Source organism: Dendrobates tinctorius, unplaced genomic scaffold (assembly GCF_039654945.1).
Source record: "Dendrobates tinctorius isolate UK_male_01 unplaced genomic scaffold, ASM3965494v1 ptg000167l, whole genome shotgun sequence".
NCBI classification, from domain to species: domain Eukaryota; kingdom Metazoa; phylum Chordata; class Amphibia; order Anura; family Dendrobatidae; genus Dendrobates; species Dendrobates tinctorius.
Window position 1 is genome coordinate 2,507,223 of NW_027361834.1, and position 13,944 is coordinate 2,521,166.

General features: G+C 44.5%; 1 protein-coding gene across 1 annotated transcript in view; it reads left to right on the forward strand.

Annotated features, from left to right (window-relative positions):
- GALNT15 (polypeptide N-acetylgalactosaminyltransferase 15) overlaps positions 1-13,944 on the forward strand; it is a 66,054-nt gene that overhangs the window by 36,895 nt on the left and 15,215 nt on the right. Inside the window, exon 9 of the mRNA XM_073550724.1 lies at positions 3,153-3,281. Coding sequence (XP_073406825.1) covers positions 3,153-3,281 — 129 coding nt within the window. The remainder of the gene's footprint in view (positions 1-3,152; positions 3,282-13,944) is intronic.

Genomic DNA, 13,944 nt, shown 5'->3' on the forward strand with positions numbered 1-13,944 from the left:
ATGATATTTTTGCCCTCAATTTTTTATTTTCCTAAGGGTAACAGGAGAAATTGGACACCAAAAATTGTTTTGCAATTTGTCCTGAGTAGGCTCATACCCTACATGTGGGGGTAAAACACTGTTTGAGCGCATGGCAGAGCTTGGAAGGGAAGGAGCACCATTTGACTTTTTCAACTCAGAATTGGCTGGAATTGAGATCAGACGCCATGTTGCATTTGGAGAGCCCCTGATGTGCCCAAACAGTGGAAACCCCCAATTCTAACTCCAACCCGAACCCCAACACACCCCTAACCCTAATCTCAGCCCTAACCCTAACCCTAACCCTAGCCCTAACCCTAACCCTAGCCCTAACCCTAACCCTAATGGAAAAATGGAAATAAATACATTTTTTTTATTTTATTATTTTTCCTTAACTAAGGGGGTGATAACGGGGGGTTTGATTTACTATTTATGGCGGTTTTTATGTTTGGCAGCTATCGCACGCTAAAAGACGCTTTTTATTGTAAAAATAGTTTTTGCATCACCACATATTGAGAGCTATAATTTTTCCATATTTTGACCCACCGAGTCATGTGAGGTCTTATTTTTTGCGGGACGAGTTGACGTTTTTATTGGTACCATTTTCGGGCACGTGACATTTTTTGATCGCTTTTTATTCCGATTTTTGGGAAGCAGAATGAACAAAAACCAGCGTTTCATGAATTTCATTTGGGGGGGTGCGTTTACACTGTTCCGCATGCGGTAAAATTGATAAAGCGGTTTTATTCTTCGGGTCAGTACGGTTACAGCGATACCTCATTTAGGTCGTTTTTTTATGTTTTGTCGGTTTTATGCAATGAAAACTATTTTATATAAAAAATAATTATTTTTGCATCGCTTTATTCTGCGAGCTATAACTTTTTTATTTTTTCGCTGATGATGCTGTATGGCAGCTCGTTTTTTGCGGGACAAGATGATGTTTTCAGCGGTACCATGGATATTTATATGCGTCTTTTTGATCGCGCGTTATTACACTTTTTGTTTGGCAGTATGATAATAAATCATTATTTTTTGCTTCGTTTTTTATTTTTATTTTTTAAGGGGTTCGCTAAAGGGGTTAACTAATGGGACAGTTTTATAGGGCGGGTCGTTACAGACGCGTCGATACCTAATATGTGTACTTTTATTGTTTTGGTTTTTTTTATTTCCAAAAAATGGATTTATTGGGGGAATATTTTTTTTTTTTCTAATTTATTTGGCGATTTTTTTTTTTAAATTATTTTAACACTTTTTTTAATTTTTTTTTAACTTTATTAAATAGTCCCAGGTGGGACATCACTGTCCTGTGACAGATTGTTGATCTGTCACATCACAGATCACTGTGACAAATCAGCGATCTGTCACAGGCAGTGCAGAAGGCTTCCTCATGCCTGTGCTTTGCAGGCACTGAGGAAGCCAGCTTCCTGCAGGCCCCCGAAGGCCCCCGTCGCCATCTTGGATTCGGGGGCCTGCAGGAAAGGAGCCCCCCGCAGCAGCGCTGCACATTGCGCTGCCGTGGGGGGCTCAGGGAAGCACAGAGGGAGCCCCCTCCCTGCCGATGCTCCCCTTTAACCCCCGATACACCGCGATCATGTTTGATCGCGGTGTGCAAGGGGTTAACGTGTCGGGGGCGGTCCGTGACCGCCCCTGACACATTGTGCCGGGTGTCAGCTGTGATAATCAGCTGACACCCGGCCGCGATCAGCGGCGCTCACCACGTGGGCGCCGCTGATCGCAGTAGACGTACTATCCCGTCCATGGGCATAGGGGCCCAGGTCCCATGGACGGGATAGTACGTCGGATGGCAGGAAGGGGTTAAGGAATATATTCTGACATCCAAAAAATTAAAATGTATTTTCTCACCATCAAAAAAGACATTGAAAAAAAAGCATAATCAAAATCTAGCTTTTAATCTTAGATCGTAAGGGGAAATCTGTCCCAAATATACCATTCATTAACATATTCACAAGAAATCAGATTTTATTTGCTGCAGACACTACATTATATAAAATAAATTTAGATTTTAAAATGTAACTTTTTTTACTTTATGATATAATCTGTGCCAATGCATAGCACGGTAAGCAACATAAACGGAAAATAATAAACCCTTCTTTTTATACCACCCCACACTTCACACTATATGCTCCATAACTGTTAGGAGTTGCGGAAGGCACTAAATAAAAAATATAAATGAAGTGCCTTCGCCACTCGGGGTCCCCCGTGCGGTAGATGGAAAAACCGCAGCTAAGTGACGGCAGAGCAATCTGTCAGCAGTGTGCAAAGGGTTATACTGCACCCAATTGCACTAAGTAAGCTCTGTTACAATCACAGAGTCTACCAGCAAAAAGCAAACACAGAAACGCTGAGTCTGTTTAAGGTCACAGACACTCAGCGATACAAACGTGGTATTTGTGGTCACAGAAGTAGCCTTAGACTGCAGGACTACTCAGTCTAGACCTACCGTTGAGTCACGTGTGCGTGGCGTTGCAACTGCGAACGCCCGGCAGGACTGCAAACGCAGTGCGGCGATAATTGCGCCGCTGGCAAAACGCCGCTATCACGCTGGCGCAATGCAGACGCTAAGCTGCTGAGCTAGATGGAGCAAATGCGCGCTGGCGCTAGCGCTGCTACTGGCAGAGCTCAAACACTCACACAGACGTAGTACCAGAGGAATGGGGGTTTCAAATGAGTCATTCACCAGTCCAAGCATTCATCAACAAACATACAGCAGCAAGTATGAATATACTAGCGCATGGCAGAACAGCCATGCGTGCTTTTTATACCGAACGGGACCTTCCGGAAATCTCCAAGGCTCCAGGAAGAGCCAATGGGATTCGACACAGTACCTGAGCACCTGACTCCCGAACTCCAATGGGAGTTCGTCCCATGAGCATGCTCATATGAGGGAACAAAGGACTTAGCCTCTGGAGAGAGTTGCCAGAGGGCAATCTCCTCTGCAATCTCCTCTGCAGCAGGAAAAGTGCAGGAGACTGGAGAATGTGAGGATCTAGATTTCAGCAAGGGAGAGCCAGAAATCTGACTCCTAACAATCACTTTGTTTTGTCTGAGTATAAATAATACTGAGATTCACATGTTTTAATTTTTTATCAATTTACAAATGTTTTATTTCCTAGGTACTGGTTTATTATGGTAAGAAGCTGCAATTAAGAGCGTCAGAATCTCTGTGTCTGGATGTAACAGATGAAAATGTTCTCCTTAGAAACTGCTCCTTCAATGATGTATCCACATGGGATTTTAATGAGGTACAAATATTGTTTAAATTATATAGTATAAAAATTGTTTAAGTAATTACTGAGTAAGGCTAGGTGCACACCTTATTCTTTCTTCTTACCTTTCCTTTAGGATTTACATCTGTCTTTATAATAAAGACCTTCAAAAAGCCTCATGTATATAATGCAGTGACTTTTATTCAATGTTTGGATTTCTAAATGAAGCCTTAATTTTGTTGCAAATCAAGGACTGGGATAATCAAGTACCTTATAAAGTTTTGTTTTTCTAAATTGTACTTTTTGTGCTTTGATATAGGCATTAACACCTTACCAGTATAGCATTTTGGCAGTTGTGATATATGACGGTCTTTTTTTTTTTTTTTTAATCCCTCCACTCCAAAATTCTAGAACATTTTTAGGCTGTGTGCACACAGCCAATTTGAGATGCCGACGTACCTGCTGAGCATTGCCAGAGAAAGACACTTTAGGACGTGCCGACGTCTTTTGTTAGAAGCATCTTTTTCCAGCACCATTTCAAACTTTTTTTTTTAATTTTTAAAAGAGTTTTTCGTTAGACATTTTAATATAAAACTATTTAGTGGTTTCAAAGCAGAAGCCTCCTGAATAATGATCAGGTCACTTCTTTTAGCCACTTTACAACTTTCAAAGCCTGAAGCTGTTAAAAGGTTATCTGGGACTATTTTATTTTTCTCTTATGGGCCCAAGAAGTGACAGGCAGGTAGTTGCTATTTACTTGTCTGTTGTGCTCGGCGACACTCTCTGGCGACTCAGAGCGGTCATGGATCGCTGTTGCCGACAATTCTGCAGCTTTCTGTGACATCACGTCAATAGAGCATATGCGCTGTTCTGTTGACTGGGTGTGACTACTGCGGTCATGCTGACTGATTTTGGTTCTACTAGGGAACTTTAGCATGCGATCATGCAGGCAGTATTACAGTGGCTTGCATCCTACTAGGCCCCGCCAATGGCAGAACTCAGCAATGATGTATGACCACTGAGGTCAGTGATTGACTGCTGCAATCATGTATACATGGGTGGCTTGTCATTGCTAGAGGAGGTAAACAGATCAGTGGGAACCTCCAGAGAGGGCAATTAAAGGGGTGAGTAATGTTACTTATTTACGTTATACCATATCTTCCTTGTGAACAATTTTCTTAAAATAGTGGGAAAAACTTTTAAGTTTTGAATATGGTCAAAAGTAAAAATGAGTAGGTAAAAAAACAACTAAATTATCCAAAAATGTTTAATTTGCTACTACTACAACATCTTATGCTAATACAGAGCATCTAATATGGACATTAAGTATCTTTATTTGTACTATTTGCCATTTAGATTGTGTATATTCCAGTAAAAGGAATATTCTGTTTATACATTTCTTACATTTTTACAAATTTGCACATTAAAGTTTCAGAACTTTAGATTTTTAAAGGCTTGTAAACCTTTAGAGGAAACTCAATAAAACTGGTTTACAAGTCTTCATGCTTCAACTATAAAAGGTTCTGATCTCAGACAATTGTTCTGCATTATGGAGCCGATTATTAAAAGCATTACATATGTAGTGCCCATACTTCTGACTGCATTAATCAACATTGAAATTGCATCATCAAGAAGGAAAAGACATGGAGTTATGTAACTTGCAGGACGGATAGGCATGTTAATGATATGGAAGTAGTGAAAAAATAAAACCAATTTTTCAAAGCATCTCAATTTATTTAGTATTGAGTATGAGCACCATGTGCAGAAATACACAGACTTACACATCTTAGCTGCTATCAATGAGGCTTTTAATGGTTGTATGAGGAATGTTATGCCACGATGAATGCAATTGGGCATGAAAATGGTCAAGATCTGGCAGCTCCTTTGCAATTGCCGACCGATGATGTCCCAGATGTGCTCAATGGAAGACAATGGAAGACAAATCCAGAGATGCTACTGGTCATGGGAAGCACGTTTGTGCTATGTAGACTGCTTATAGTAGCAAGAGCAACAAGCAGCCAGGCGATGCTGTTGAAAAATAACTCTTGGGTCACTTAGGTTAAATTGATGATCCACTGGTTCCATGACCACATTAATGTAATGCAAGCTGTTAGTGTACCTGGAATGTAAACTAAAGGGGTCCAGCTATCACATATTATGGTACTTAACACTACAATCCCAAAATTAGAACTGGAGTGACGTTCTTTTGTGAAGGATGCTTCGTGATGTTGGCCAATCTTCACTGCATCGAAGACAAAAGCGGGACTCATAGATAGGTAGACCTCTATTCCAGGGTCCATTGCTGTTGTGCTCAGCACCATGACAGCCTTTGAGACTGGTGGCATGAGGTTAATGGAGCACCTGTAGCTGGACATTTGGCTTGTGGCCCAATATCATGAAAATTTCTCCTGATGGTTTGCGTAGACATTATTTGTCGCCGTAAGCTTGGTACGTGACAGTCAATTTCACTTACAGTACCGAATAGATCACCCGTGTAAGAAGTGGTCCTGCCATTTCTCTAAAGCATCTCAGGGGCTGATTTTCAACATGCCGCCACCAGGCAGCATGTTGCTCATGCATTGCCTAAATGTGCTACCATGGCCTATTGCAATGGGAGCTGCCAGCTTGATGATTTGTATGCTCAAGTGCATTCCTCAATGCAGAACATTCCTTTGACAACCATTAATACCTCAGCATGCCAAATTATGGAAGTGCGCAGATTTCTGCAAGTGTTGCTCATAGTCAATACTGAATAAATTGAGATGTTTTGAAACATTTCTTTCCATTTTTTCATCATTTGCACATCATTAACATGTCTGCGCATCCTACAATTTACAAAAAATGTCACAACTTTTCTTTCTTGGTGTTGCAGTTACAATGTTGAGGAGTTTGTTTTACACATACATAAGCAGTCATTACCTTTCCAAAGGAAAAATCATGACATGATGTAATTTACTGAACAGATAAGACTATTTTAATGGAAATGTTGGACATATTCACTCATAAACTCAGAGTATAAATCCAAAGTAGAAGTACCACACTTAAAAGGGAAGATAACAGCCCCAATTCATTAAGATTGCCGTGAAGGAATAAGACGCACCTATTTTATGAAGAGACACATGCTACTTAATGAATTAAACCCATCTTTTCATTGGCATGTGCCTCACCAGAAATGTTAGGTCAGGTAGGGACTGTAGTAACCTTTTCGAAGTAAGGAATACCACACCACTTTAAATGAATTTGTCAGATAGGCTTTTCCACGCCTTGCCTCCACCCCATATCCGCCCATTTTAGCAGAGATGACCAAAACATGTGTAAAAACACCAAAAGTCGCTAAATTTTTGTGTAACTTTATGTCGCACAAAAATGTCAAATTGGAAAGAGTTTTATAAACAATGTAATGAATCCGGGGCCTAAATGTTTAACATGTCTAGATACTTGTTCTTAGTATATTCACTGCAAGGTTGGTTATGGTAGTATAATCTTTGGCGGAGTAGAAATTGAAAAATGAAGGTTTTTTGTCTCTTTATCCCCAGTTTTGTTAGTCTATTAAACAGATTTTTCACCATGGATCATAAAAAAAACAGGTTCATTATCAAAGTCCCTCGCAATCAACACAGTGGACATAGATAACAGCCCTGAAGCTTACCATTCTGCATCTGAGGTCTCATCTCATGACACACCTCACCCACTTGTTCTAGTTCTTAAATATAGTGGGGAAGAAAGTATTTAGTCAGCCACCAATTGTGTAAGTTCTCCCACTTAAAAAGTTGAGAGAGGCCTATGATTGACATCATAGGTAGACCACGACTATGAGAGTCAAAATGAGAAAACAAATCCAGAAAATCACCTTGTCTGATTTGGCAAGATATATTTTTCAAATAATGATGGAAAATAAGGGTCATTAGTAGAGTTGAGCGACTTTTGTTTTTTTAGGGTCGCGTTTCGTTTCGTGAAACCCGACTTTTCCAAAAGTCGGGTCGAGCAAGATCGTCCGATTATAGGGAAAAGTCGGGGTCGTCCCGAAACACGAAACCCAATGTAAGTCAATGGGGAATAAAAGTCGGCAGTGAGAGGAGGACAGGAAACACACCTACAGTGCCCATTTGAATGCCAAAAGCATCAATTCTTCTTTCTTAAGCTTGTCAACCTTAATTAACTTCATAATACAAGTTACGCACTGAAAAATGGGGGTTATTTGGCTACAAACTGTGGGGGGGAGGGCTGGCTCCAGGTTTTCATGTGCCCTGGGCGAAAGAGCGCCCCTTTAACACATACCACAACTCATCATGCTCCGATACGGCAGAGAAATAGCGGTATAGTACAATGAAAAATACCTCACTTTTTACATCTCATGACGAGGCCCATCTATTTCTCCATACAGAATCATTGGTCCCATATAATGTTTGAAACAGTATATGATGAGCTCCACATAATGCTACAGTATATGTTGGTCCCCATGGATGAAGCTCCACTGTCTTATGGGCCCAAATAATGCTCCAAACATAATGGGCCCCATTTCTAATGCTCTAGTGTATAATGGGCCCTGTAAATGCTGCTCCAGTGTCTGATGTCCACCTTTGGAATGTTCCAGTGTATGGTGGGCCCCATCTATCATTCTCCAGAGTATAGTGCTCCCCAAAAATTGCTGTCCCAACATTGAAAACAATCAAATAAGTCTCCTCGCTAGGGAATCCCTGTACTTGTCTGGACAGGTGCTGTAGCTTGCTTAACAGCTCGCCAGCCGTTCTCACGCCCAGTATGGATTACACGTGATTGCACAAAGGTGAGAAAGGGTACCGTATCCCCAGATAACATGTATGGATAGCGTACACATTCAAAATATATGTCTCAGGAGGCAGGCTCAGACGGTGTTAGGCCCAGTATGGATTGCACGTGATTGCACAAAGGTTAGAAAGGGTACCGTATCCCCGGATAACATGTATGGATAGCGTACACATTCAAAATATATGTCTATACAGCATGAGGCAGGCTCAGATGGTGTTAGGCCCAGTATGGATTGCACGTGATTGCACAAAGGTTAGAAAGGGTACCGTATCCCCGGATAACATGTATGGATAGCGTACACATTCAAAATATATGTCTATACAGCATGAGGCAGGCTCAGACGGTGTTAGGCCCAGTATGGATTGCACGTGATTGCACAAAGGTTAGAAAGGGTACCGTATCCCTGGATAACATGTATGGATAGCGTACACATTCAAAATATATGTCTATACAGCATGAGGCAGGCTCAGACGGTGTTAGGCCCAGTATGGATTGCACGTGATTGCACAAAGGTTAGAAAGGGTACCGTATCCCTGGATAACATGTATGGATAGCGTACACATTCAAAATATATGTCTCAGGAGGCAGGCTCAGACGGTGTTAGGCCCAGTATGGATCGCACGTGATTGCACAAAGGTTAGAAAGGGTACCGTATCCCTGGGTAACAAGTATGGATAGCGTACACATTCAAAATATATGTCTCAGGAGGCAGGCTCAGACGGTGTTAGGCCCAGTATGGATTGCACGTGATTGCAAAAAGGTTAGAAAGGGTACCGTATCCCTGGATAACATGTATGGATAGCGTACACATTCAGAATATATGTCTCAGGAGGCAGGCTCAGACGGTGTTAGGCCCAGTATGGATTGCACGTGATTGCATAAAGGTTAGAAAGGGTACCGTATCCCCGGATAACATGTATGGATAGCGTACACATTCAAAATATATGTCTATACAGCATGAGGCAGGCTCAGACGGTGTTAGGCCCAGTATGGATTGCACGTGATTGCACAAAGGTTAGAAAGGGTACCGTGTCCCTGGATAACATGTATGGATAGCGTACACGTTCAAAATATATGTCTATACAGCATGAGGCAGGCTCAGACGGTGTTAGGCCCAGTATGGATTGCACGTGATTGCACAAAGGTTAGAAAGGGTACCGTATCCCTGGATAACATGTATGGATAGCGTACACATTCAAAATATATGTCTCAGGAGGCAGGCTCAGACGGTGTTAGGCCCAGTATGGATCGCACGTGATTGCACAAAGGTTAGAAAGGGTACCGTATCCCTGGATAACAAGTATGGATAGCATACACATTCAAAATATATGTCTCAGGAGGCAGGCTCAGACGATGTTAGGCCCAGTATGGATTGCACGTGATTGCACAAAGGTTAGAAAGGGTACCGTATCCCTGGATAACATGTATGGATAGCGTACACATTCAAAATATATGTCTCAGGAGGCAGGCTCAGACGGTGTTAGGCCCAGTATGGATTGCACGTGATTGCACAAAGGTTAGAAAGGGTACCGTATCCCTGGATAACATGTATGGATAGCGTACACATTCAAAATATATGTCTCAGGAGGCAGGCTCAGACGGTGTTAGGCCCAGTATGGATTGCACGTGATTGCACAAAGGTTAGAAAGGGTACCGTATCCCTGGATAACATGTATGGATAGCGTACACATTCAAAATATATGTCTATACAGCATGAGGCAGGCTCAGACGGTGTTAGGCCCAGTATGGATTGCACGTGATTGCACAAAGGTTAGAAAGGGTACCGTATCCCTGGATAACATGTATGGATAGCGTACACATTCAAAATATATGTCTCAGGAGGCAGGCTCAGACGGTGTTAGGCCCAGTATGGATCGCACGTGATTACACAAAGGTTAGAAAGGGTACCGTATCCCTGGATAACAAGTATGGATAGCGTACACATTCAAAATATATGTCTCAAGAGGCAGGCTCAGACGGTGTTAGGCCCATTATGGATTGCACGTGATTTCACAAAGGTTAGAAAGGGTACCGTATCCCTGGATAACATGTATGGATAGCGTACACATTCAAAATATATGTTTCAGGAGGCAGGCTCAGACGGTGTTAGGCCCAGTATGGATTGCACGTGATTGCACAAAGGTTAGAAAGGGTACCGTATCCCTGGATAACATGTATGGATAGCGTACACATTCAAAATATATGTCTCAGGAGGCAGGCTCAGATGGTGTTAGGCCCAGTATGGATCGCACGTGATTGCACAAAGGTTAGAAAGGGTACCGTATCCCTGGATAACAAGTATGGATAGCGTACACATTCAAAATATATGTCTCAGGAGGCAGGCTCAGACGGTGTTAGGCCCAGTATGGATCGCACGTGATTACACAAAGGTTAGAAAGGGTACCGTATCCCTGGATAACAAGTATGGATAGCGTACACATTCAAAATATATGTCTCAAGAGGCAGGCTCAGACGGTGTTAGGCCCATTATGGATTGCACGTGATTGCACAAAGGTTAGAAAGGGTACCGTATCCCTGGATAACATGTATGGATAGCGTACACATTCAAAATATATGTTTCAGGAGGCAGGCTCAGACGGTGTTAGGCCCAGTATGGATTGCACGTGATTGCACAAAGGTTAGAAAGGGTACCGTATCCCTGGATAACATGTATGGATAGCGTACACATTCAAAATATATGTCTCAGGAGGCAGGCTCAGATGGTGTTAGGCCCAGTATGGATCGCACGTGATTGCACAAAGGTTAGAAAGGGTACCGTATCCCTGGATAACAAGTATGGATAGCGTACACATTCAAAATATATGTCTCAGGAGGCAGGCTCAGACGGTGTTAGGCCCAGTATGGATTGCACGTGATTGCACAAAGGTTAGAAAGGGTACCGTATCCCTGGATAACATGTATGGATAGCGTACACATTCAAAATATATGTCTCAGGAGGCAGGCTCAGACGGTGTCAGGCACAGTATGGATTTGACGGCCCAGATTACACAGCGGAGGAGCAGGGAGAGGTAAAGATTGCAAATGCTGGGGCCCTGCCCAAGCAAGGGGGGCCCACTCGTGGGCGTCGGTACTGGCACTGGGCCCCTCATAGTACAGCGGTGTGTCTGACGGCGGGTGTGCACCACCACCGTCAGAGACACTTGATTGCACTATGAGGGACCCTGTGCCAGTGCCCGCGCCCAAGAGTCGGCCTACCCACCTGTCCAGGGCAACGGCACTCGCACGGTGTCGTGCGGTAGGTGGTGACCCCGGCCATGGAGGGGGAGGCAGCACAGTTAGGGAGTTTTAGAAAGTGGCATATGTTGATGTTGGACATTCAGCTGATGCAAAAGGCGAAATAGGTGAAGTACCAGGAAGAGGTGGACCAAAGCAAGCCATTTTTCTGTCACCCTATGTGTCATCAGGGGAAGGTGGGACAAAATCCTTGGAAACCCATGCGTGGTTCATTTTAATGAAGGTTAGATCATCCACATTTTGGGTTGACAGACGGGTCCTTTTTTCTGTCAGGATTGATCCAGCTGCACTGAAGACTCTTTCCGATAGCACACTTGCAGCTGGGCAAGCGAGCTCCTGTAAGGCATATTGGGCCAATTCAGGCCAGGTGTCCAGTTTAGCGGCCCAATAGTCAAAGGGGAATGACCTGTGTGGGAGAACATCGATATGGGAGGAAAAGTAGTTTGTTACCATAGTTGACAACTGCTGTCTCCTGTCACTTTCCATCGATGCAGTATTACCAGTTGTGTGAGCGGTATTTGAAAAATCAGTCCACAACATTGTCATGAAACCCCTGTCTCCAACACCACTTCTGCTGTGTGCACCACGAACACCTCTGCCAAGCTGCCCCCGGCCCGTACGGCTCGTGTGAGAACCATCACCGCTGCTGTGTGCTGGGAATGCCTCAAGCAACCGATTTACCAGAGTTGCTTGTTTATTAGCCAATATTAGGTCAAGGTTCTCCTGTGGCATGATGTTTTGTAATTTGCCTTTATAGCGTGGATCCAGGATGCTGGCCAACCAGTAGTCGTCATCGTTCATCATTTTGGCAATGCGGGGGTCCCTTTTTAGGATCTGCAAGGCATAATCTGACATGTGGGCCAATGTTCCCGGTGTCAATGATGCACTGCGAGTGCTGGTTGGAGGAGCACTTTCTGGCAAATCCACATCCCTCCAGTCACGCACAAACCCTGTACCAGACCTTGCCACGCCAACATTTTCACTTGCCCCACGAGATGCATCCTCCTCCTCCCCTAAGTAATCATCCCCATCATCCTCCTCCTCCTCCTCTTCTTCCTCCACCTCGTCCAGGAGAGGTCCCTGAGCAGACAATGGCTGAATGTCATCAAGGATTCCCTCCTCCTCTTCCTCCTCATCAACATTGGCTGCAGACGCCTGCTCCGTAAGGTGCGTCAAAGTTTGCATGAGCAGACACATAAGTGGGATGCTCATGCTTAGGATGGCGTCGTCTGCGCTTACCAGCCGTGTGCATTCCTCAAAACACTGAAGGACTTTACAAAGGTCTTTCAGCTTCGACCACTGCACACCTGTCAACTCCATGTCTGCTCTCAAAGTGCCTGGCCGTGTATCCTCCCACAAATGCATTATGGCCTGCCTCTGCTCGCACAGCCGCTCCACCATGTGCAGGGTGGAGTTCCACCTTGTTGCAATGTCGATAATGAGGCGGTGGTTGGGAAGGTGGAGCAATCGCTGCAGCTTCTGCATACGAACGGAGTGTACAGGCGACCGGCGGATGTGCGCGCACAGTCTTCGCACCTTCTGGAGCAGGGCTGTTAACTCCGGATAATTTTTGAGGAAGCACTGCACCACCAGGTTCAAGGTGTGAGCCAAGCAAGGTATGTGGCTGAGTTTTGAAAGGGCTATGGCTGCCACAAAATTACGGCCGTTATCACTAACTACCTTGCCTGCCTCAAGATGTACACTGCCCAGCCATGACTCAGTTTGTCGCTTCAAGTACTCGGCCAGCACCTCGGCGGTGTGTCTGTCGCCCAAACACATCATCTGCAACACAGCCTGCTGACGCTTTCCACTAGCTGCTCGATAGGGGGACACATCGTGTGCAACAGTGGCAGCTGCAGATGGAGTGCTCGTACGACTGCGCTCTGTGGACGAGCTTTCGCTTCTGGAGGAGGTGGAGGAGGAGGAGGGTCGAACGCCTACAGCCAACTGTTTCCTATACCGTGGGCTAGGCAGCACTGTCCCACCACCGCTGTCCCCTGTGGACCCTGCATCCACCACATTAACCCAGTGCGCAGTGATGGACACGTAACGGCCCTGGCCATGCCGACTGGACCATGCATCAGTTGTGAGGTGCACCTTTCCGCTCACTGACTGCTTGAGTGCATGGACAATGCGGTCTTTCACATGATGGTGGAGGGCTGGGATGGCTTTGCGAGAGAAGTGGCGACTGGGTAGGTCATAGCGTGGTACTGCATAGGCCATGAGTTCGCGGAAAGCTGTGCTTTCCACCAACCGAAAGGACATCATCTCAAACGAGATTAGTTTGGCAATGTGGGCGTTCAAACCCAGTGTACGCGGATGAGAGACTGAGTACTTTCTTGACCTACTCATAGTGTCTGGGAGGGTGAGCTGGACTTGAGAGCTGCATATGGTGGAAGTAGCGGTGGACAGGGCGGACTGAGAGAGGGTTGATGATGGTGATGGAGTTGGTGTTCTTTCTGATGGCCTAGAATCAGTCTTTCGTTGATATAACAGTGGGATTCCCTGACTGCTGTGGCCTTGCAACGACACCTCAACATTTGCTGCTGTGCTAACCGGTGGGCTTACAGTGGGGGAAACAATGTAGCGTTGCTGACTACCTTCGTTGTGATCAGTTGCACATGTGGCACTTGAGGTTTGGTGTTGTGTCCACGCT